The sequence below is a fragment of the Heterocephalus glaber genome, unplaced genomic scaffold (assembly GCF_053883595.1).
Source record: "Heterocephalus glaber isolate CG9 unplaced genomic scaffold, H.glaber_assembly_v1.0 deba00001457, whole genome shotgun sequence".
NCBI classification, from domain to species: Eukaryota; Metazoa; Chordata; class Mammalia; order Rodentia; family Bathyergidae; genus Heterocephalus; species Heterocephalus glaber.
The window spans coordinates 31,314,969-31,339,790 of record NW_028258305.1 but is presented as its reverse complement, the minus strand read 5'-3'; the positions used below and the strand labels follow the sequence as shown (position 1 = coordinate 31,339,790).

Here is a 24,822-nt window from a genome sequence, read left to right as displayed (position 1 = left end):
GACAATTGTCCATATTCCCTCATCAAAGGGTCGCTGTGTTGCTCTCACCAAGATTTAGAATGGGCCAGGAGAACCCAAAGAGAAAACATAGTTGCTCTCTTTCTCAAGATAAAAAAATTTAAACACTTCCAAACATCAACTTAAAAACATTTGTAATAGTCTTTGAAATGCCACTGATGCAATTTTTAAGGGGAAAATCATACATTATGTTTTGTTTAGGCAATGTATTAAAATCTTTGTATTTCACAAGCAAATCTCATTTGAGCAGGAGGGGTAGGTAAGCCAGGTAGTATGCAGAACCTAATTCAGCATTTTAAATGTGTGAACAAAAAATACAGCAAGGAGATAATTTATGCAAAGAGACTGAGACTTCACTGTGCACCATGGGAGCTTTATAGGGATGTGCTGTCAAGAGCTGACAACCCTAGACTAAGCAGAGTAAATAAATTTGAGATTTCAAAAATAAAGAAGGATAAGCATTCATTTTAAAATTTATTTTTTATGTAAGGAGCTTTATATGACATATAATTTGTCAAACTAAAGGAAAAATTACTGATGCTTCAACAATCCTAAAGAATCAATGATTTAGTATTTTTTTTTTTTTTTTTTTTTTTTTTTAGTACTGGGGATTGAACTTGGGTCCTTGGGCTTGCACAACAGGTGGTGAAACCACTGAGCTAAATCCCCGGCCCTATTTAGTATTATTTTTTAGAATCTTTCTCCATACACATTTTTACGTTTGTAATTATAATGCACAATTTTTATCCTTCTTTTACATACTACCCATACCATTTTCCTGTTGTAATAAAATATGTATAAACATCATTTATAAAATATTTAATGCAAGATTTTAAAAATATGAAAAAGTATAGCAAACAGTATGAACCCCAGCACAGCTATCAGCCAGATGGACCAGTCATCAATTCCCGGCTGATCTTGTTTCACCTACATGTATTCTCTTAACCTCCTTCTTTATCCTCCCCTGGATTATTTTAAAGGAACTTTCAGCATCATATCGTGTCATGTGTAAATACTGCAGTCACTACCCCTCATTTATCATGGCTATAAAATAAGCCATTGATTAGGGGAAAGAATAAAACATATTTAATCATTTATTTATTGTTGGATATTTTATTGCTTCTGATTTTTCACTGTTATAAATGATACTGCGCTTGATATTTTCTTGCATACAGCCATAAATTGTAGCACGTTCTAGACAGGAAATTCTTGGATGGAAGCATATGAACAGTTTTATGGTTCTATATGAGTATTTCCGGTATGTTTTTAACATGTTGGTAACAATGCATAAGTCCCCTGAAATGTCCAAGATGCTGTATCTTTATCAAAATCGTTACCATTTTTAAAAACTGCTATCTAGCAGAAGGAAAATTAGCACTTCATTCTTTTTTTTCTTTGAGTTTGACAAAATTTATTGGTTATTTTAGAAAGACATTCATCTCAGTCGTTTCTCTCCTCATCTTGACCTTACATTAGTATTTCACTTGGGTCAAGAAGAGTATGTAGGAGAGGGATGTTATCTTAACAAGCAGTAAAATGGACAAAAATGAAGAGTCTGCCTACATAAAAGTAAAGTTAAAGTTAAATTCATGTATCTTGGTATAATTAAATCATGTTTAAGAACCAATAGTTCTATGTACATGTCCATTGTTTTACTTGGGGCTTAATCTAAACTTTAATGTAAAAGAACAACTTATTAGGCATATGTGCAGGTTTCTTCTCTGGAGTTACTATTAAAAGATCAGCAAGTAACTACCACCAATAAAATAGTCTGAAGCTGCCTCCAAATTTAACATTGTAGGCATTCTGAAGGAAATCACTGTATCATTTTTCTTTTGTCTGTGACTATGCTTTCAAAGATGTGTTTAACTGTTACTTTTAAAAAGTCCATATGCAATACAAAAATACAAAACAAAACACCCTACAGTATACAAATCTAACAGTATATGTGATGAACAATTCTATAAAATGTGTTTGAAGATGCATTTTCTTTCGTTTTCAGTACCTACAATATGCCCAGGCCACTGGGCAGTGTGTATATACTTAAACCACATAATTGTTCTAATAAGAAATCCTGTAGTGAGTTCAATTCAAATTGGATTTAACACCTCAGTAATGTAAATGTGTAGACAAAGTTACAGAAAATGCATCTTATTGTCTTCCATCTTCTACAACGTTAATTTTTTTTTTTTGGTGTTTATACCTTTTAAAAAATAAAAACCAGCCAAACACTTAAACAGTATGTACATTTAAATTTTTGGTGGTGGTTTTTATTTTAAAAGAAACAGCTTTCTTATCATTTGCCTCAAGTTCTGGTGGAAATGCTTACAAGAATTAGCTAACAAACAAACAAAAACCAAGAGAAGCACATTCAAAATACTGATTTACTTTGGTAGCAAATGGCTGTTCTTTGAAGACTAATAAAGGTAGACAAGACCATTAAAGTGAAATGGGCCATTTCAAATATGATACTTCACATAGAAATTTTTTTGAAAATTATTTTTAGTAAAAGAGCTAATCATCTGTATCCACTGATAGCAATGCAATACCTAATAATAGGATAACAAAACAAATGCCCATAAGGAAAAAAACTATTTAAATTTTATTTAAATTTACTTTCAGTCAATAGTCCAGCAACACTTTCCTTTCAATACAATACTCCCCCTTTCTCTATAAGGCTGTTCCTGGGAGCCAGACAGTCGGTTTAGGTAATGAGGGAGTTAATTTAGGAGTAACTGCTGACAGTTTTAAATAGGCAGTTATTTTTTGCTTCCCTCTTAATGTGCTAATAGCTGTGTCTAAAAAAATACGCAATTCTTAAAAAGGTACCATTTCTGATTTCTTTATTATCTGTAACCTTTGGGAACTAATCACACGAAACTACAAAATTAGCAAATGTCTTGAAATCTGTGTATAAAACATAAATTACCTCTAATTCCAAACTCTGAGTTATTAGTGTACCACTCAATCTTTAAAAAAAAATGAAAAAGAAAAAGAAAAAGCAGCTCCAAAGATAGGCCAGGGGATGAGCTCAGTGGTGCCACTGCCTGCCTTGAAAGCACAAAGTCCCAAGTATGATCCATGGTACGAAGAAGGAAGAAGAAAGAAGAAAGAAGAGGAAGAGGAAGAAGAAGAAGAAAGAAATACAAAAATAGTGCAGGTTTAATACAACTTTTCATTCAAAAACAAAAACATGTACTACTTACTCGTTAGTACATCTAACACGTTTAATAACGGAAATCTTTTCATCTAGTTTGTGTTTTGCTTTGAAAACCTGGCCATATCCACCATCACCAATTGGTTCTATGTCTTCATATTCACTGGCAAACCTTAAAGATAAATACCACCGTTATTCTGAGGTTCAGAGCCTGTCCCCTTTCCCCACCCACGCCTCCTTATGTGAAATGTATAGTTAACATGATTCTCCCCTTCTAACTTAAAGGTCCACTTGATTCACAAAGAATGGTACCTTCTCCTCTTCCTCCCTCTGCCATGGAGAGACTAATGTAACAGATCATCCTAGGGATTACAATCAACTCTTGGCTGTACAGAAGCCATGATCAGGAATCCATTCATGAATATGAAACTTTAGAAAGAATCGCTCTATTGTGTTGTATAGCCACCACCAAGCTGTTATAAGAGAAACATATGTTCTAAGCCTGCTTTGTTTTTCTCCTCTCCCTCTAACCCTACATTCCATCATTAAGCTTCACCAATTCTTCTTCCAAGGGTCATTTCCATTTTTCCCTGCTCCATTGCTTTTCCTCTAGAGCTGACCATATTTTGTAGTTAAGACTTTTAATGTAATTATTTATTTAATGTCAGTCATTCCTTCAAAACTCTACGAAAGGAGGAATTGGTTCTTTGTTCTGATACTCAGCACAGTGCCAGGTGTATCTTAGGCACTTAATAAATATTTATTGGTTCTTTATTTTTTAAAACTTATATTCAGTGCTCTGCTATTTCAAACAAGCCTCTTCTTTTTATATCTAATTTAAATACAAACACATCATCTACTGCAGAGAGATTATTTTTTCATGTGATTTCTGGCATGGAGCTGGAAACCAGAAAACAAATCCAAGTGTGCCTATTCTGATTCCTGCAGGAGAACATTTTTTTGTAGAAACAAACAAACAAAAATCATTGATTTACAAGAGTGCTTGTTTTCAATATAAAAATTTCCATGGATGTCAGAGAAACTCATCTAAGCATCGGAGATCTGTATTCACCAGATTCCATTTGGATTCATCAAAACCTTACTTCTGCAAGAGACATGGCTGCTTGTGGGTCTGACTGTGCCACAAGTATTAATTGTTCTGGTGGAAATATAATTTAATTTTCAACAGGCCCTGAAGAAACTGTTTTTGAATGAGCAAACCTATCTTTAAGTAAATTTGTTTCCACAGCTCCCTCTTACCTGTCATTCACAGTGTACTTGTTTTCTTCTACATTAGCATGGTCAAATTTAGGTGCCAAATTTCTAAAATGAAGACAAGAATGTAAAACTCAAATCAAATATAACTTGTTTAGAGCGTTTTTGTTCCTTGCACTGGGCTTTCTATACCTTGGATCAACTATGTGAATAACAGGATAGCAAGTGTTACCCTTCTTTTTTATAAAACTATTTCCTTACAGTTCACCTATATCTGCTAATAATTTTGCATCCCTTTCCTGGCCCCTTTTTACCTTCACACAACCACTGTTGGCGTGTAACTAGCCTCTCCTTTGCTGTCTCCAGGTTCAGAACCTCAGGAATTGCACCTCCTGGCACCTTTCTTCTGCTTGTTATTTCTCACAGAAGATGAGTCGTTTGTAACTAGAAGTTCGAAAACCACTTTAAACATATCCATATTGTTATCTTCCCTCGAGTCCGTAAGTCTTCTACCTCCTTAATATCATTAATACCATAATTCTTGTCTCCATCCCATTCAAGATGGAGCAATCTTCAGACCCTTTCTTCTGCTTACCCATCTACTTTACCCTATCCCATCTACTCTTCCTCTATAGTTTTTCTCAGAAATGTTCCTCACTGCCCCAATAACCATGGCTGTAGGCCTAATCATCTCACACACAGATCTCTTTTTCTCTCCATGCAAACATCCGCATCAGGAGTCATGTTTCTTCCACACATCCACCAACTGCTTAGGATATACTGGAGACTCATTTGGACTCTTGTGGTCATGTCACTCTCATTTCTGACTGTATTTACATCTTTGCTTTTCCCTCCAGTTAAAGAAACCAATTCATTATAATTTACATAATATTTGGTCTTTTTAAAAACTCAAGTTATTACACTATTTTTATTCTACCCATCCATAAAATAATAATGCACTTCCCTCAAAAGCACCTCATCATCAGACTCATCCAAAATAATGCCCTTAACTAATTCATCTAGTAATATAATCAGAAGGCTTTATGTTTCAGTATAGCATGTATATATATTCAAAGAGTTCTCTACACATTAAAATCAAATGTTTGTAGATTTCAAGCTTTCTACCTCTTCTGGAACTCCACTCATATATACATGTAAAATACAAATACTGAAGACGGTAAAGTCTGATGTAAAATTTCAGTCCAAAATGTTCAATGAACAGGGATACTCACACTTTTGTCTTCATTTGCTTATTCCTAAGACCATTCTACAACGAAAGAAAACAGGAAATAGTTTCAGATGATAAAAACAATTATCTTATTTCTTTAACTGACTCTCTGACCGTATTTTTCAGTCTGTAAGAATAACAGCTTCTTTGTCTACAATCTCAGCAAGGCTTGTACCAACACTTAGTACTGCAAGATTTTAAGTGGTATCTACTGCAAGGTTTTAAGTGGTATCTACTTGCTGTTTTGATTTGCATTTTCCTGATTCCTAGTGAAATAAAGCATCTTTTCATATTTGTTGCCCATTTAGATTTCTCATTTCTAAATTGTCTGTTCAGGCACTCTACATTTTTCTACTGAGTTGCTTGTCTCTTTCTTATTAACTTGTAGTTCTTTATAAAAAGAATATTTCTGTGAAAAATTGCCTGATTTTTAAGTTTAGTTTGCATTGTGTTTAGTTCTGATTTTTTAAGAACAGAAGCAGAACTGTAGTAATAAACCCTTTAAATATTGTCCGGTTGTGGAAGAGAAAAACAAGATCATGAGAATATTTACAAACATAAAAGTGAATAGGGAAGAATGGTAGGGAGGTGTGGTAGAAGTTTGCATGCAAGGAATAGAGCTTAATGAAGAAAAGGGAGCAAGTCAAAACACTGCTAAAGTCATTATTGAGTAGTAGCACATGAGACAAAAGTATAAAAAATTATGGTAGATTACTAGAGCTCATTTCTAAATGAGGAAACACAAGAACACAAGATTAATAAGAAGCTCAGAGACTGATACGATACCACAGGACAACAACCGCTTTCACTGTCACTGCTATGATCACTTTTCCTTGCATTTGCTGAGAAATCATTTTCAGATGATGATTCAGAAGCTCTAGAAGAAAAGGAAGAACCATTATCTTTGAATTCTACTTTTTATCAATAACTTCATTCTGTAAATTCTCCTTAAACATTAAATGCTTTGATAAAAATTGCTCTTTTAAGCAGCAGTTCTGCCTTCTCCTCCCCTCTTCCTTTTCCCCTTCCCCCCTCCTCTTCCTCCTCCTCCTCCTCCTCCTCATTCTTTTTTTTTTTTTTTTTTTTTGAGACAGTTCTCGCTTTGTAGTTCAAGCTGTCCCTGAACTTCAGTATGTAGCCCAGGCTGGCCTCGAACCTGAGGCAATCCTCCTGTCTCTGCCTCCCGAGTGCTGGAATTACAGGCATGTGCCACTATGCCCGGCTCATTCATTTTTGATTCAGGGATCAAACTCAGGGCCTCCAACAAGCTAGGCAAGCACTCAACCACTGAGCTAAACCTTAGCCATCAGGTAATAATTTGACTATCTTAAAATCAAGATCATTTGCCCCAAACTTACAATGTTTTGGAAGAGCCGTTTCCAGAGTCTCTGGACTCAGTAGAAAAATGATCATGAGATGCCTGGTGAGCTTTCTGAAAGAAAGAGCTGCCCTCAGCACATTTTGAATGTAACTAACCTCTTCTCCACAGTGGCTCCATCTCTGGGTACCATTATATTTATTTTCCCCACATTCAACAAATTCGCAACCAAAATCATTTATGTGATTAGTACATTTTTATGGCTGTTTGATCTAGATTTTACATACAGCCCTGAGTCGCCAAGAAGACTTTCATCCCTCTGGCTCATTGGTGAGACACAGAATCATTTTCTGTACGACTGACTATCTTGGCATTATATAAACACCGTTTAACCTCTAATTGACTTCAGAGGGAATTTTTGAAATCTAGAAAGCAAGTCTAACAGCACTACATACCTCTAACTTTTCTTCTGAAATCCGATCGAATGCAAGTTTGGCAGCCAATTGTTTTGCATCCTGTTTAGTAGAAGCTGTTCCACAGCCATATACTTTCTGCCCAATTTTGCATTTACACTGAAACCTAGGAAAAAAGGTAGAGTACTCATCCAAGTATCAAAAATATACTAAAGCTAATTTATGATTTGAAAATAATAATGTTCACATTAACTTATTAGCCAGATTTACATTTCATATTTTTTATAACTGCAATAAAATGGCTGGCCAGTTTATCAGAGTAAATTGGATTGGCCAATATCGCAGATACATTTCCCACTCAAAGCACCGAATAATTTTTGAAACTCCGCTAAAGGTCAAAAGATTTAGCAGTAGAGAAGAAAGTGAGAGATCCAGTGAATTTTTCAAAGATGCCCAAATGGGAAAGAAAAAACTCAAAGTCAGGCTATCATGGGAGAAAGTTCGAGGTTACAGTGCCTTTGGATGGAAGGATGAGCAAAAGATAGATTTTGTTCTAACTTTATGCCCAAATGTGGCTAATATGCACAAAAACCTAAGAAAATCCCCACAGTGCACCCCTCACCCCATCTTAAATTCACTCTCTCCTCATACTACATATAAAGACATTTGTGGTTAGGCAAGGGTCTTTGGACATTCATATAAAAAGTACCCCCTTTTTTTTGGTACCGGGGATCGAACTCAGGTCCTTGCACTTGCACAGCAGGAAGTGAAACTACTGAGCTAAATCCTCGCCCTCCCCCTTTTCTTTGAGACAGAGTCTCACTATGTAGTTTAGGCTAGCCTCAGACTTGCAGCAGTTCTACCTGAGCCTCCCCACTGGGATCACAGACATGTGCCATTGTCCCTGGCAAAAACTACTTTTAAGGGGTAAAGCAATCCACATATCAATTTATGTCATAGAGTTACTATATATTACTGCAAAATCACTCAAGAATTTACACTTATTTTTTTCTTTTGGTACCAGGGATCAAACTTGGGACCTTGCACTTGCGAGGCAGGCACTGGAACCATTGAACTAAATCCCCCACCCTACACTTCTTTTACTTTATGTTTCAATTGGAGGACACTCAGAGAAACATACTTGCTAGACCCTGAATTAAAGAGCTGGCATGAATAACAGGATTGTTTCCACAGATCCTATCTTGTCCAGGTACCCTCAAATAGACTTCTCTCTTTTAGGTAGCTAAGATTGAGGTGTTTAATTCAAAGGAGCTGAAAAGGTAAACTACGGAAAAATAAAATCATCTCACTGAGATTGGCCCACTGAATTCACTTTTGACTATTTCATTCCAATAATACTATCACACTTTTCTCTTCCTGACTCTGTCCTAAAAGCCATGAGAGCAAAAGCCAAATAGCTGAGTGCCTTCATAGGACAGTATTCTAAGCAACAGTTTGGCTATTGGTCAGTAAGGGTTTTTTCTTTTCTTTAGTTTAACTGGTGGGTTGTCATTTAGATACAATTTCCCTTGTACATATTTACTTTCTGATTTTTAAGCTCCAATCCCTTCTACTTCCACAAGCCTTAGCTCACTGTGATGTTCTTAGTAACTCTCAGGCTCTAATCCATTGATTTATCCATCACAGTCCTCAAATCTGCTGTCTTCACAGTATAGCGCTAAAACCATTTCTTCTAACATTGGGTCTTTGTCCATTTAATCAAATGTGAGGGACAAACACCCAGATAAATAGCACTCTAGTCTGAAAAGTCATTCTACCCACATGGCAGAGCAGTTTCCATACAGCCACTGTCATTGCCACCTCAGGGGCGGAAGGCTTGTGTCCCTCAGGGAGGAGCAGTCTGTGATTACTACGTGTGCAACAGACTAACCATCCAAATACACCTTAGAAATACAGCAGTCCCCTCTTCTCTGGGGAATATATTCTAATAACAAAAATACAGAACTAAGACAATTAATAATAAAATGAAACAGCTCTAATTATATGTTGTAATAAAATACTTTTATTACAATATACTGTAATGAAATCTGTCACTGTCCTATGAAGAGACTCAGCTATTTGCTTTTTACCCTCATGTCTTTTAGGCCACAACTAAGAAGAGAAAAATGTAATAGTATTATTGGAGTGAAATAGTCATAAATAAATTTGGTGGGTCAATCCCAATCATTGAGACTATTTCATTTTTCTGTAGCTCATCTTTTTGGTTCCTCTTGAGTTAAGTATGCCAACATTAGATATCTAAAAGAAAGTAGTCTATTTGGGGGTACCTGGACAGGATAGAAGCTATAAAAACATTTCTAGGTGAAAACTAGACATGAAAACAAGTCCATTTTATTGGTTAGATGTAATGAAACAGAAAGAAAAGCCAAACTACACCTTACCTCCGAGGCCCCTGTTCCCTCAAATCATATTGTTCATAATTTACAGATAGTTTATCCTTCTGGGCAATCCGATTGACAAGGCCTACGTAATTCCCAAAGGCTGATTCTTCCGAAGTGTCTTTTGTCATCGAGGATGAAGAACTACCTACCTACAACAACAACAGCAAAACTGTTTAATATAAATGACAATAAAGATTAAAACTTTCTTTTGAGCCAGATATGGTGGTGCACACCTATAATCCCAGAACTCAGGAAACTGGGGCAGGAGGATTACAGTGAGTTTGAGGCCAGCCTGAGCTACATAGTGAGTTCAAGGCCAACCTGAACTATATGGTGAGATCCTGTCTCAAAATAAATAAATATTTTAAAAAGATCTAACCCTTTTTCTAAAAGTAAAATTACTAAATGAGCAATTTGAAAGAGAACTTGAATCTAAACGTATTTTCCAACTGTATTACTTTGTTTAAAAAGGTAATATACACTTGGTGAAAATATAAATATACATTCTTTACCACAAAAAAATCTACAATAAATTTTTCTTTTAATTAAAAAATTGTCAACCAACAAATAAAAATTATATATATTTATGATATATAAATGTTTTCAAAAATGTGTATATCAGGGAATGCTAAATGGAGATAACACGCATCATCTTACATAATTATCTCTATTTTGGTGATAGAAACACTTAAAATCTACTCTCTTGGCAATTTTCAAGAATATGATATATTAATTCACCCATTTTCCTTTCATAGTTTCAGTAAGAGAAAAAATAAAAGTGTATTTCCTTTTTTTCTTGCAAATTAAGGTAACACTTTGTAGCTTGCTATATACTTTCTAAATCTCAAAACACAGGGTAACAGGTGTGAAAGTAAAGCTATCTCTCAGATCACAAACTAGTGGAAAAAATAAATATAATAGAATCACTCCTGCTATTATGTGTACCTTTTTTTCTCAATCTAACAAGTTTTTCTACTTTATTCATCAAAGTACTAGCTTTTGGTTTTATTGATTTTCCTTATTACATCTTTTGGGTTTCTTTGGCCCTAATTTCTGCCAGTGTTATTACTATCTTTCTTCACCTTCTTGGCAGCTATTCTATTTCTTTTCTAACTTCTGCAGTTTCCTAGCTTATTAATACCTTGTAAGTGATTTTGATTATTTTTAATTTTTACTAGAAAGATGACATGCTCAATTAAGATTTTTTAGCGGGCCAGGGATTTAGCTCAGTGGTTCTGCTGCCTGCCTCGCAAGCAGAAAGTCCCGAGTTCAATCCCTGGTACAAAAAAAAAAAAAAAGGTTTTTCAGGAAAGTTATCTTGATAGCCAAATTCCTCCAGTTTTTTCAGTATCTGAGAATGATCTGTAGTCTCAGATGTAAGTTGTTTTCTGTCGCATTTTATAACCATTTCTCTACGGTCTCCTGACTTTTAACGTAGTAGACAGAGTGACTTTTTTTCAATTTTACATTTCGTTTATGTTTCTTCTACTTAGATGTTTGTAGAGTTCTTCCTTCCTCCTTAGAGCTCAGTATTTTCACAAGCATCAGTATTGTTCTTGGAGGCTTAGCATTTTCCTACATCTAGTGAGTTATTTTAGCTGCAGTCAGGTCTTTAATTCATATATATTTTCAGCTGAAATTTCTTCAGATAGTTTTATCTGTTTGCTTTGTGCTGAGGATCACATCCAAGCCTTCCTTCATGCTAGGCACACTCTACTACTGAGCTACACACCCACCTCATGTAGCTCTTTTCTGTACTATTTACCACTACATTCACATCTTCAGGGAAACCAACTATATTAAGTTGGTTCTCCATTATTTGTCCTTCTGTACATTATTCTCCCTACAAGCACTTACATCTTTTCCCATTTCCATTGAACTTTTTCAATCAGGTGGAGGAGACTCCTCCCAGGACTTGTAAGCTCACATCTTACCGAACATTTCTCCCTTGCTACATTTGTTCAAATTTAGATTTTTTTTTTTTTTTTGGTACCAAGAATTGAACTCAGGGCCTTGCCTTTGCCAGGCAGGTGCTATGCCACTGAGCTACGTTCCTGGCCCCAACTTTAGAATATTTAACTGCTGCTGGCACTGTAAGTGTGACTCACCTTTCCCCACTGTTTCTTAGGGATTCACAGAAATGGAGACAGAGAAAAAAAAAAGACTGAACTACATACAATCTTAGATGTAAAAGAATTTGTAAAGAGCTTTACTCTATATGTGGGTATTTTTTTACATAAAAATGCAAACTATTTGTGAGTTCCCTTTTAATAGGAAAAAAAGCAATTATCTACCTTTTTTTCTTGAGTAAGTACATCAAAAGCTAACTTGGCAGCAGCATTTTTCGCATCCTGCTTTGATCTACCTTTGCCTTCTGGAAATGTTCTTCCATCTATAGTAACTTGAAATGTAAACCTGATTACAAAGGGAAGATTCAAGTCATTATACAGCTCATGAATTAGGAAAGGACAAGTCTCCGATCACCACTGCCTTTAAAAGTTCCAATCCATGTGTAGTATAGAATTTACACAGCCACCCCCAAGTAGCAAAATGGCACAGCTTGAACATGGAGAAACTTTTGCTCCCCTTTTTCTTCTTTTTTGCTGGAGTGAGCTGAGGCTACCACTTTCTATCAAGAGAACTTTCAAAGAACTCTGATAACTTTGCTATAATGGCTAAAGTATTGCCCTCAAAATTATGCCAGAGTTGTCATGGCCCAGTTTTATATTTATAGAATACAGCTTTTTTCTTTCCTTTTGGTGTTGGGGATTGAATCCAAGCCTCACAATGCTAAGCACATACTCTATCATTGAGCTGTGCCCCCAGCCCCTAAGACATATCTTTTTGATAGCAATTTACAATAAGCTGTGTGGTGGTCCTGTCACAGACAGTTCCTGATAGGAAACTTTTACTCCATTCTTCTGATGGTATTTATTAAGTTCTTCTATGTAGAAACCTGGTACAAAACCATTGGCCATTTCTTCTGATAACCTATAAAAGAAAAGATGTTTGAATGAGTGATACTCACAGAACACATTTACTCTGATTTTATCAATCTATGCAACAGGACAGCAGTGGGTAGGGACACTTTCTTTTATATGACTCATTTCAGCTCCACATAAATTCAGAGAAAATATTCTTGTGTGTGTGTGTGTGTGTGTGTGTGTGTGTGTGTGTGTGAGTGTGTGTTTGCCAGGCAGGTGCTGTGCCATCGAGCTACATCTCCAGCCCCAGAAAAAATATTCTTTCAAAACTTCTCTTTCTCCCTTATGGACTGCACAATCATGCTAATTTCTCCAAAACATTCTACTACCAGAACTCAAGTGGCCAAAGAAAGAAGAAAGACCCTTCTCTTTACTCTGCTGTCTACTTCCTCTGAGGGTCAAGTGCAAATCTGTCCACTCATTGGGGAAGGTAAAAAAGGTGCAAGAGTAGAATTGATAATTTTACATTGAGAACAAAGTTCACTATATACGTAAGTGAAATTTATGAAATCATGAAGGATTTTTGGTGTATGGAAGTAGATTTCCCCTACGAAATCTCCCAAATCCTCCATTGACATGCACAGAAATCAACTTTAAGATGATTTCTCAAGTTTAATGGTTTGATTCTGAAACATTCCCCCAAAGGCTCATTGTTGAGGATTTAGTTGCTGATGGGCTTTTGGGAAATCTTTGGGTCATGAGGTCACTAACATCATCTATGGATCACTAATGAGATCGTAATGTGGCATAATGTAATACACCACATTAACAGAACCAAAGATAAAGATCACATGATCATCTCAATAGATGCAGAAGAAGTATTTGACAAAATCCAACACCCATTCATAATGAAAAACTCTACAGAAAATTGGAATGGAAGGTCTTTATCTCAATCTGATAAAAGCCGTCTATGACAAGCCAACAGCCAACATTGTACTAAATGGTCAAAAATTGAAAGCTTTCACTCTAAAATCAGGAACAAGAGAAGGATGTCCACTGTCACCACTCCTATTCAATATACTACCCCTTCTTGGTATCTTCCTGAAAGAGTTCAAAGCATCATAGCACAGCGATATATGTAAACCCATGTTTATACCAGCACAACTTATAATAGCCAAATCTTGGGAACAGCCCAGATGCCCAACAATTGACGAAAGGATTAAAAAAATGTGATTTTTATATGCAATGTAGTACAATTCTGACATAAAGAAGGATAAACTTGAGACATTTCTAGGTAAATGGATGTACCTCAAGACCATACTTTTAAGTGAAATAAATCAGACACATCAGTTTAAATATCACATTGTTTCTTTTGTGTGAGAAAACAAAAGTGTAAATAAGGATCAAAATGGATGATAGATATTGGAAAGTCAGAAGAAAATGTTCAAATCGGAAGGAGAACAAAGGTGGAGGGAGGGAGAAGGGAAGGAAAGGAAAAAGGGGAAGGAAAAGGAAAAGAAAAACAAAGAGAATGGAAGAAAAAATGGAAACAAAGCTTTCTCAAATAAGGAGGGGACGAAGGGTTGAGGGAAGGGAGGGGAATGGAGAAAAAAGAAGAATCAAGATATATTATGTACAGGTACAAATTCCCTACAATGAATGTTATCATTATAGATATTAAAAGTGTAACAACAAAATTAATTTTTAAAATAATAAAATTAAACAAATTATTTTATTTTAAAATACAAAGATAAAACTTTGTATGTTCAAAAGAAAAAAAAAAAGAATTTTGTCATAGCAGCATAAAGCTGACTAATACACTGATTAGGTAAATTGAGACCCCAGTTCTTAGGTCGCACTAAACAAAGATGGTAGCAATAATTTAAATCACAAACAAAATTTAAAAGATATAAAATCTATGTGTAAAAGTCAAAACTGTAAGACTCTTAGAAGAAAACCTAAGTGTGACTCTTCATGATCTTGGATTATTTGCCAATGGGATCTTATACATGACAGCATCCCTCCAGGTCCAAAAGCCATGAATCTGGGAGGCAGTCTTGACATTTGGTCTCCTTACCTTCCAATCTATAACTAAAACCTGTCACCAAAAATCTCTCTACTTCTCAGTGATATCTACAGGCACCATCCTCATCACTGTCTCACTCCTGGGCTGAAACAAGAACCTCAGAACCACTGCTAACAGCCACTTTAATTCCTTCTCTACCCTGCAGGGATCATCATCTAAGGCATTTTCAAATTTTCAGAATCGCAATAAAAATACATGCTATTCTTTGGGTAAGTGTTCCCCAAAGGTCCATGTGTAAAAGGCTTGGCCCAAGGACAAGTTATTGAGAGATGGGACCTTTTGGAAAGTCCTTAGGTCATTGGGGGTACACCCCTGAAGGGGACTGTGGGATCCCAGTTGCCTTTCTCCTCCTCCTCTTCTTTTTCTTCTTCTTCTTCTTCTTCTTCCCTTTCCTCTCTCCCTCTTCTTCTCCCTCTCCCTCTCTCTCCCTCTGAACTGGGGATTGAAGCCAGGATTTTCTCACTGAGCCTTTTTCTCATTCAGCCCTTAAAAAAATTTTTTTTTTTAAATTTTGAGACTCTATTTCACTATCTCACTAACTTGCCCAGGCTGGGCTAAAATTTGCAGTCTTCTTGCCTCAGTGTCCCCGAGTGCTGGGATTACATGCATGCACCATCATGTTTGGCCTTCTCTCCTCTCTTTAATTATTGGTTCCTGGGTGAGGGGTTTGCACTGCCATATACTCCTGCCATGATGTGGTGCCTCATCAGAGACCCAAAGCAATGAGGCTACTTCAACTTGGACTGGAATCTCCAAAACTGTGAGCCAATATAACCTTTTTCTTTATAAATTAATAAAGTCAGATATTTTGTTATAGTAATGGAAAGCTGACTAGTACATGTACATAACATGAAATTCATCCTTTTAATGATTTCTCAATGTACAAAATACATCAGAATTAATTACATGCACAAAGTTATGTAGCTATTACCACAATCCACATCCAGAACTCTTTTCATCTTCCCAAGTAAAATTCACTAAACATAATTCCCCTATTTCCTCTTCCCCTCACTAGTGTCTGTCCTATTTTTTTTGTCATTATGAATTTGCCTATTCTAGTGATCTCATAAACTGGACTCACACAATATTTGTCCTTAAATGTCTGGTTATTTCACTTAGCATAATATCTTCAAGGTTTGTCCACATAGTAGAATGTGTCAGAATCTATAATGCTGAATAATATTCCATTGGTTACATATATACTACATTTTGTTTATCCATTCATCAGTTGATGGTCAAAGGTTACGTCAACCTTTTCTCTACTGTGAATAATGGTACTATGGACACTGACATATAAATATCTGTTTAAGTGTCTACTTTCAAATCTTTTAGGTAGATACCCAGAAATAGAGCTAAATCATATGGTAATTCTATGTTGAACTTTTTAAGGAATTGCTGAATTAGTTTGCAAAGTGGCTATAACATTTTACATTTCTACCAGCAATGCAGAAGGGTTCCAGTTTCTCCACATCCTCACCAACAGCTGTCATTTTCCTTTTTTTTTAAAACAGTAGCCACCTTGTGATCTTTTAAAGATATCAATCCAATTACATGAGCCACCCAAACTATTCTTGTCAAAGTTACCAATGGCTGCCCCATTGGTAAAATCAGTAGTCAGTTCTTGGTCCTTGTCAACATTTGATTGCTCATTCCCTTCTCCTTGTTCTCCCTTTCTAAGCTCAGACTTCTAAAACAGCTACTCTGCTGGTTTTCATCCTTCCTCACAAGCTTCCTCTTCTACCTTCTTTCCTGATTCCTCTACATCTGGGTTTCTTCTATACTAGTGTCCAGGGACCCGGTCCTTAAATCTCCTCTTCTCCACTTACATCCACTCTCCTGATGATCAGCTCCAGGTTTGTGGCTTTAAATTGCACCTAAACAATGATGCTTCTCAAAAGCCCACCTCCTGCTGGCATGGTGGTGCACACCGGTAATCCCAGCACTCCAGAGGCTGAGGTGGGAGGACTTCTGCAAGTTTGAGGCCAGCCTGGGTTACACATTGAGTCCAAGGCCAATCTGAACTACAAAGGGAGACCCTGCCTCAAAAACAACAATAACAAAAAAAGTCCACCTCCACCACCCACCCTTTCCTTCATTCCCACTTGCCTCTGCCTAATCCTCTCCCTTCTGAACTGTTCCTGACTCTGCCCCTTGTGCTGCCTTTGCCTGGTCAGCTGCTACTGCCCACAGTTACCAGCTCAGAACCCCAGGCACTTTCACACCCGTTGTTTCTTCATTACAATTGTGGACTTAACTAGCTTCCAAAACAGGCCAAGAATTACAAAAAGGAAAGCATCAAGACTACAATAAGGGCTCAGTAATGAATGAATGAACGAACAAATGAATGAATGAATGAATGAATACCAAAATATTTCCAGATCCTTGATCCTAAAGTTTTCACCTGCCGAATGCATCCTCTATCAAGGGGGCAATTTCCATTCATATATCTGGGTCAGCACAGCCCTCTTTGATGCTGGAGGGGCAGCTAGTACCTCCTCACCAGTCCACCTTGCCCAAACCTCACCAAGGCCTTGACTGCTCTGTAAACTAATAAGTGGGCTCTTTGGGTGGACCTCATCTTCCTAAAGAAATCTCCATCCAAATCACTAAAAATCTTGTCATCTTATTCATACCCTCCCTCCATTCCCTTCCAGCAGACAGTAGGGCCCGCTGGGCTGAGCCCCTTCCAGCTTCCCGTATAACACGCATTCAACTAGCGCCTAATTAACAAATGAATAAACTACAAATACAGTGTTTTGGCTCTACAGGTTCAAATATCCAAAGCAAGGAACAAGAACATAACTTGCCCAAGATTTTAAGTTCCCAAGTGACAGCATAGAGTGTATCTTTTTGTTTACAGCTGGCAAGGCATTTTTAGGACCAAAGAAAACATGGACAATAAGAAGTTTCGTTTTTCTGGAACCCAAGAGTATTTATGAATTACCATTCATGTGAGAAAAATATTTTATGAGCACCTATTAGGTACCAGGTGCCGGGGTTCTACCAGGGAACAAAACTCTACTCTTGTGGACTCACTAGTGGACAAATTCGGACAAACATTAAAAGACAAAAGTTACTGGAGCACAGGCAGAAACAGGAAGGGTGGAGCACGGTTTCTTTCCTGTCCAGGTTGTTGGGGAAGGCTGCTCAGGCTAAACTGGGAAGAAAAATTAAGGGAGGGACTTCCTTTAAGCGTCTAGCGGGAGAGATTTCCAGGAAGAAGAAACGGGCACTGCAAAGGGCGAGCGGCCGGGCAGCACTTGGCTTGCCCCACCAACAGCAAGAGAGTGCGTGTGGCCAGAGTGGAGGGCACAGGGGGCCTTGCCTGTGAGCCCTGATAAAGGCTGCCCGGATCTGAGGAGATGCGGAGCCCTGAGGCAGGTCTGACACAGGCTGCTGAGGTGTCGGGAGGGGGCGGAGGGGGCTGAGGCCGGGCAGTTGAGAAACTATTGTAACTTTCCAGGTATAATTTAGCCGATTTATGGGCAATCAGGCCTCTCAATTTCCCAGCTGTCTGTGAAGTCCCTGGGCCTGTCCGTTTTTCTCTGGAACCCCTCTCCCATCCCTACCCCAGCCCGGCCAAGCGCTGCGGGAGAGACACAGTCTCCCCGGGAAACAAACAGCTCGCAATGCCTACCTGGTCGCACGATCCTTCCCCAGCTCCCGGAAGGGCTCTGCGCCCAGGAGGCCGAGGCTGAACAGCACCCGGGGCCCTGGGCTGGCGACCCGCGTCTGCGTGCTGCAGCGTGGACCTCCCCGCCGGCGCCTGCCGCCTGCCGCCCGTTCTCTCTCGGTTTCGTTTCCTCCGCGGACTCCGCCTCCCCGGTGACCCGCTCCTTCTCAGCCCGGGGGCACAGGCGAGCCGGGGTTGAAGGTCCCGGGAAATCGCGCCTCGGCCCTAAGCGCGCGCGGAGCCCCGGCTGGGGCGGGGAGGCCTCTGCCCCAGCGGAGAAGCAACTCAGATCACTGCTCGCTGCGCTGCCGGCCTCTGGGATCCGGGGTCCCTTGAACCCTTCAGCGCATCTTTTGGGGATGGGTTGGAGGGGGTGGGTTCTAGGCTCAGTTTATAAGAGGAGTAACTGAGTGATTCACTCGGGGCACCGCCTCGTGTTGGTGGCGAAGCCAGGACGCAGTTCAAGTCGAGGCCTGTAAATGTCAAAATACCCATCTCAATTTTCCACACCAGTGAAACCACCAAAGACATCCTCTTCTGAGCTTTCGAGAAAGAGGTGAGCAAGAAGACTTCCCTGTCAGCCTTCTCCCAGCTGCTCCCGTGCTCGTGTAAACTAGAGGCTGCGGCAGCTGGAATGGGAGTTTACCAAGAGGGCCTTATCAAAAGCGCCCTCTCTGCTGGTACCCACTCCAGCGGAGCCCCGCAGCCACCTGGTGGCCGACTGGTTAGGTTGCAGGAGGCCTTTTCATCGTAGAGGGAGGGGGCAGGGATTTTTTTCTTTTTGGAGTAATAGAGTTATTCCCCATACTCCATGGAATAAATACTTACACAGTGTGCTTTTCCTTCCTGCTGTGTCTCAGCCAGCACATTTTTGTTGGACATGGCGAGAGTCTTGTTCACCTTCGTGGTCCCTGGAAGACCAAATTCCAGGAAAAAGAAGTGAGGCAGTACCCCAAGTACCTGAGATTTCAGTGGTTTTATCATGAACCCCAAAGCAATTGGCCTTATAGGAAGACTCAGTAACAGCTCCAGGCAGGAGGAATATAGAAAGTTGGAGTACCGTGCTCTCAAATAGCCTGCTGTTTCTTCCTGGACAGAATGCACAGCTGGGAGAGAATGGAAGTGGAAGGGTTTTCTCCCGCAATTCGGCCTGACCACACATTCTGAAATAAGCACCTCTGTTTCCATGACCTCAAGCTCTATTTCCCCAAAGTTCCTTGAAGGGAATTGGAACTGCATCTGGACATTGTAGGTTTCTTGTGACATTGAGCCGTCATGGAAATAGGGGGTTGCTGAACCAGTGGGGTTATTGATATCTCTTAGCAAGGGCAAATAGTGTCCTAGATACACAATGGAATAAATCTTCAACCCAGGGGTTCCATATGGTAATTCCATGTTTTACAGTAGATGTTGGTGGGAATCTTCTCCTGTCCAATGCAAGCAGACCCTTTGGGGTTGAAGGTTTGGATCACTGAACTAGGTGGAAAGCTCTCTGAGGGCAAAAGGAACATGGAAGGAAGAAGTTAATAAATAATAACTATGGACTTAGGATCAGTTGCAGAGTAAAGAATCATAAAAGCTCTGCAAGTTTTTCTCCTGTGCTTTATTTTTGTATGGAAAAATGGATTTCTTTTCATTGTTTCTCCTTTTTTTTTTCTTTTGGTACCAGGGATCGAACTTGGGACCTTGCACTTGCGAGGCAGGCACCAGAACCACTGAGCTAAATCCCTGGCTCCTTTTCTTTTTGTATAACGTTGGTAGTTGGTGGTTAATTTTATAAGATACTCTAAGTTAGTCTTAAGGGGGATTGTGACTAAAATAGGACATGAAGGATGGTCTCATCATGTAATAATGAGAACAAAGACTTAAGGGGTAAGATGAGCATGTTTTCATTTTAAGGGGGAAATGGTTGTGTTCAGCAGGGGTGTAATTTTGTTGTTTGCTTGAACAATTATTGGTAGTAGGAATGGACTATACTAGTCACGAATTTAACTTTTTAGCTACTATTCTCACCTCCTTCTATGTCTCTTCACCTCCTGACTTAAAATGTATGTAGGTTAAAGCAACAATTTCCCGAATTCTGTGGAGTTTGTGTTCTGGATATAAGTGATGACCTTAATCTTGAACTTCCCAGTGGCTTATATGCCACCAAGTCTATGGTATTTTGTTATAGCTGCTTGAATGGACTAAGAAAATCCTCATCAGATGGGCCAGGGATTTAGCTCAGTGGTTCTGGCGCCTGCCGTGCAAGCACAAGGTCCCGAGTTCAATTCCCCGGTACCGAGAAAAAAAAAAAAGAAAATCCTCATCAGAGGACTTAAATATTATGTGTCAAACGAGCCTTAGGTGAAACACAGACCCTGAGATTCTCTTCACCAATCAGTTTGTTCCTTCACAAAGGATTTGTTGAGTGATTCCCAGGGGCCAGGCTCTGCTACCTGAGGGCGAGTTGAACAATAAAACATTTGTCCCTCAAGGTGTTTTGTTTCCTTGTCTTTATACTGGGGCCACAACATTTGTCCCTCAAGGTGTTTTGTTTCCTTGTCTTTATACTGGGGCCACAGTGTGAAATGCTTAACAAAGGTATCACTTTCTTTAATTCTAAATTAGATAATTTCACTACTACAAAGCATGCCCCAGGAAGTGGAATCTCACTTCAAGGACAGAGGCAAGATACATCAAAATCGTAACTCTTACGAAATTTCCTTAAAATTTTTGTCCTTTTCCCTGTTTTATTAATTTTATTTTACTTTTTATAAAATATTTCAAACAAATAGAAAGTGTAGAGAATCATATAATGAACACCTGCAAACCCACCACTCAGTTTTATTATTCAGCAACAGCACATTACTGATGTCTTTCAACAACACTGGATTTGTTGCTCACTCTTCCCTCACAGACCTTGGCTTCCATGAGCTCAATTTCTTACTGGCTGCCTGCTGTCAGTGTCCTGTCCTGGTTCCTCCTCTTCTGCCTGCCCTTTTAATGCTGAAGGGCTCCAGGGCTTAGTCCTTGGACTCCATTCCTTCTCTATTCCTTCTTTATTAATCTCATTCAAGTCCATGGGTTTAAATACTATATCCAGGCTGATAACTCCAACATTTGTATCTTCAGCAAAGATCACTACTAAACTCCAGTTTCAGACATTCAGCTTTCAATATCTCCACCTGTATGTCTAACAGGATGTCTAAATTCACATTTGCCCTCTGCTGAAGCAAAATATCTCCATCTCTGTTAATAATTTCACCCATCCCGTTATTCAGAAGCCTTGAAATCATCCCTGTCTTTCATTTACAGCCTAAATCGATGTGTCATTAAATCCTTTTGGCTGTATCTATTGGATATATCTAGAATCTTGATATTTCTCATCACTTCTGCTTCCATTGTGAAGCAGGTTCATTGTTCATTGGTTACCAATGTATCTGAGTCTCATGAGACAGAACACCATAAGTGATGTACAGCGGGTGGGTCTGTAGCCTACAAATAGGCAGCAAGGGCCGGGGATTGAGCTCAGTGGTTCCGGCACCTGCCTTGCAAGCACAAGGCCCCAAGTTCGATCCCTGGTGCCAAAAACAAACAAACAAACAAACAAAAACCAAACAAATAGGCAGCAAAATCAACAGCAGCCTAAAATTCATAGTGAGCTGGCCCCAAAGCTCAACAGAACTGCAAACTAAAAGTGACAAAGGGAAGAGAACAGGGTCAAGCCCAAGTGACCTGGAGAACCATCCTGCACTAAATCATGGCTCAAGCCATCAAGGTCTCTTGCCTGAGTTAATGCAATGGCTTCCTTACTGATCTTCAGCTTTCATCTTTGCCTCCTCTTCTTCCTAGGGCCTACTCGCAAGAAATCAGTCATAATCATCCTGCAGATCATATCACTTATCTGCTTAAAACACATTACTCTGAAAGTTATACTCAAAATTTTCAAGTGTTTAAAAGACCCTACAAGTCCTGGATTGGTTACTTCTCTGACCTCATCTGCCCTTTCACATTCTTTTAGCTATGTTGGCCTCCTTGTGGTTCAAGAATGCCAGATATACTGCGTTCTCATGGCTTTGCACTTGCAGTGTCTTCTGCCTAGAATGCTCTTCATCTAGCTAACTGCAGAGCTCACAAATCTTCTTGGCCATGTTAGGGATTGAACCTAGATTGCACAGGGCTATAGCTCTAGTACTTTTTTGTTTGTTTTGTTTTTGTTTTTTTGAGACGGTCTCTCTCTCTATTTCAGTCCGGCCTTGAACTCACTACATAAGCCTAGGCTGGCCTTGAACTCCTGGGTATCCTCCTGCCTCAACCTCACTGAGTTCTGGGATCATAGGCATGCGTCACCCGCCATGCCTAGCTTATCCAGCATTTTTTATTTTTTATTTTTTTGTACTGTTAATTGAACTCAAGGCCTCCACTCTGAGCTATGTCCTCAGCCTATTTTTATTTTTCATTTTGAGACAGGATCTTGATTTTTCTAAAGTCACTAAGTCACCCAGGCTGGGCTTAAACTTGTGATTCTCCTACCTCCGTCTCCCACTGTGCTGGGATTACAGGCATGTACTACCGTACCTAGTTAAAATAAAAATTTTTAAATTTGAAACAGAGTCCAAGTCTGGGCTTGCTAAATTGCCCAGCCTGGTCCCAAACTTGCTACCCTCTGCCTCAGCCTTCTGAATAGCTAAGATTAAAAGCACATGCCATCATGCTCAGCCTCACAGATCTTGTTCTAATGTCACTGTGCAACGAGGACCTCCCTGGCTATACTATTTAAGTGGCAATCACCATGCACACCCTCTTGTCACCCCCAGTTCACTTCAGTCTGTTCTTTGCAGCACTTATATCACCTTCTATTATATGATAAAATTTATTGGCATACTATCTGCATTGTCTCCTTCCTCTAAAGTGTAAGAACATATGGACAGAGTTTCTTCTTTGTTTGTTTTTTGTTTTGTTTTATTTTTATTGCTTTGTTCACTAATGTATTTCATTGCCTATAACAGAGGTCGGCAAACTATGGTCTGTAGGCCAAATCTGGACTGCTGCCTATTTTGCCTATTTTCATTTAAACAAAAAGTTTGATTGAGCCACAACTATCCTGATTCATTTCTGTAAAGTCTGTAGCTCCTTTCACACACCAGTGGCAGAGTTGAGTCATTGTGATAGACACTTTATGTCCACAAAATAGGAAACATGTACTCTTTGACCTTTACAGAAAAATGTTGCTGGCCCTGCTCTGGCAATGCCTGGCCAGGAGAAGTGGAACTATCAAGGCACAGAGTGATAGCAGCGAGTGGGAGAATCACTAAGTGCACCATTTCACTTAGAAGTGGAATCACAGAACGCAATGAAGGCAATTTTTCTGGGAGGCAAGTGTGGTCTACTGTGTCAGATGTTCCTTAGTAAATTCATGTTAGGTGAATAGCAATGGAGTCAGTCGTAGCACCCAGCTTTCCTCTCTGTAATCCCACTCTTTTTCCTTCTCTCTCCAGGGATACTCACAAGTTTGAGTTACTCACATGTATTATGTTAAGTGTAATAGTTAGGAATATATTTATTTTTACAGTACAACTTATTTCACATATTTTAAACTCTTTGTACTCAATGTTTTACTTAGATAATAATATTCACATAATATGAAATTCACAGTTTTGTCATTTATTTATTTATTTATTTTTCAGTACTGGGAATCAAACTCAGGACCTTGAGTTTGCCAGACAGGCATAGTGCCACTGAGCTACATCCCTTTTTCTTTTTTTTTGGGTACTTGGGATCGAACTTGGGACCTTGTGCTTGTGAGGCAGGTGCCGAAAACAATGAGCTAAATCCCTGGCCCTCCCCATTTTTGTCATTTTAAAGTATACAATTCAATGGCATTTAATAAATTCACAATATTGTTCAATCATCATCATTAGATAATTCCAAAGCATTTTTAATCACACCAAAAGGAAGCCCTGTATCTATTAATTCATTATCATGTTTTTAAGGCTCATTTACTTAGCACACATAACTAACTCATTTAACTGTTGCATATTTTCTTATATTAGTATTCCAAATTTTAATTACCCATTCTCAGTTTAGTTTATAACTTTCTTACTATTTAGAAACAACGCTGCAATAAAGATTTCCTGTGATGTTTGCTTAGGGAGAGTTTCTCTAGGATACATCCTCATGAGTGTAACTGCTGGGTGAAAAGGTATATGCAATATAAGTTTATCAAGTATCTTTCCATTGTGTACAAAAGTATACTTCTATTTTTCTTCTGCCATCCTTTGTACCACTGTTGTCATATATTTACTTCTATATATATTATATATATCCCAAAATACATTATTATTTTTGCTTTAAATAATTATCTTTTAAAGAGATTAACAATTTAGGAAAATATCTTTATATAAAC

At 38.6% G+C, this 24,822-nt stretch overlaps 2 protein-coding genes across 7 annotated transcripts in view; one reads left to right on the top strand and one right to left on the bottom strand.

Moving 5' to 3' along the window:
* Eif2ak2 (eukaryotic translation initiation factor 2 alpha kinase 2) overlaps positions 1-18,998 on the bottom strand; it is a 48,354-nt gene extending 29,356 nt beyond the window's left edge. Inside the window, exons 1-10 of one of the 2 annotated variants that reach the window (XM_004839297.4) lie at positions 18,399-18,998; positions 12,611-12,742; positions 12,046-12,166; positions 9,752-9,900; positions 7,392-7,515; positions 6,977-7,050; positions 6,405-6,495; positions 5,623-5,657; positions 4,436-4,498; positions 3,225-3,347 (exon numbers count right to left, since the gene is read on the bottom strand). In XM_004839297.4, the coding sequence (XP_004839354.1) occupies positions 3,225-3,347; positions 4,436-4,498; positions 5,623-5,657; positions 6,405-6,495; positions 6,977-7,050; positions 7,392-7,515; positions 9,752-9,900; positions 12,046-12,166; positions 12,611-12,729 (899 nt within the window). In that variant the 5' untranslated portion in view covers positions 12,730-12,742; positions 18,399-18,998. The remainder of the gene's footprint in view (positions 1-3,224; positions 3,348-4,435; positions 4,499-5,622; positions 5,658-6,404; positions 6,496-6,976; positions 7,051-7,391; positions 7,516-9,751; positions 9,901-12,045; positions 12,167-12,610; positions 12,743-18,398) is intronic. The other variant, XM_087216138.1, reaches the window with a different exon arrangement.
* Cebpzos (CEBPZ opposite strand) overlaps positions 17,777-24,822 on the top strand; it is a 69,273-nt gene continuing 62,227 nt past the window's right edge. For 2 of the 5 annotated variants that reach the window (XM_087216140.1, XM_087216141.1), the window contains exon 1: positions 17,954-18,142. The gene's annotated coding sequence lies outside the window, so the exon portion shown is untranslated. Of the gene's footprint in view, positions 18,143-24,822 lie in introns of all 5 variants that reach the window. The other 3 variants (XM_087216139.1, XM_087216142.1, XM_087216143.1) reach the window with 3 other exon arrangements.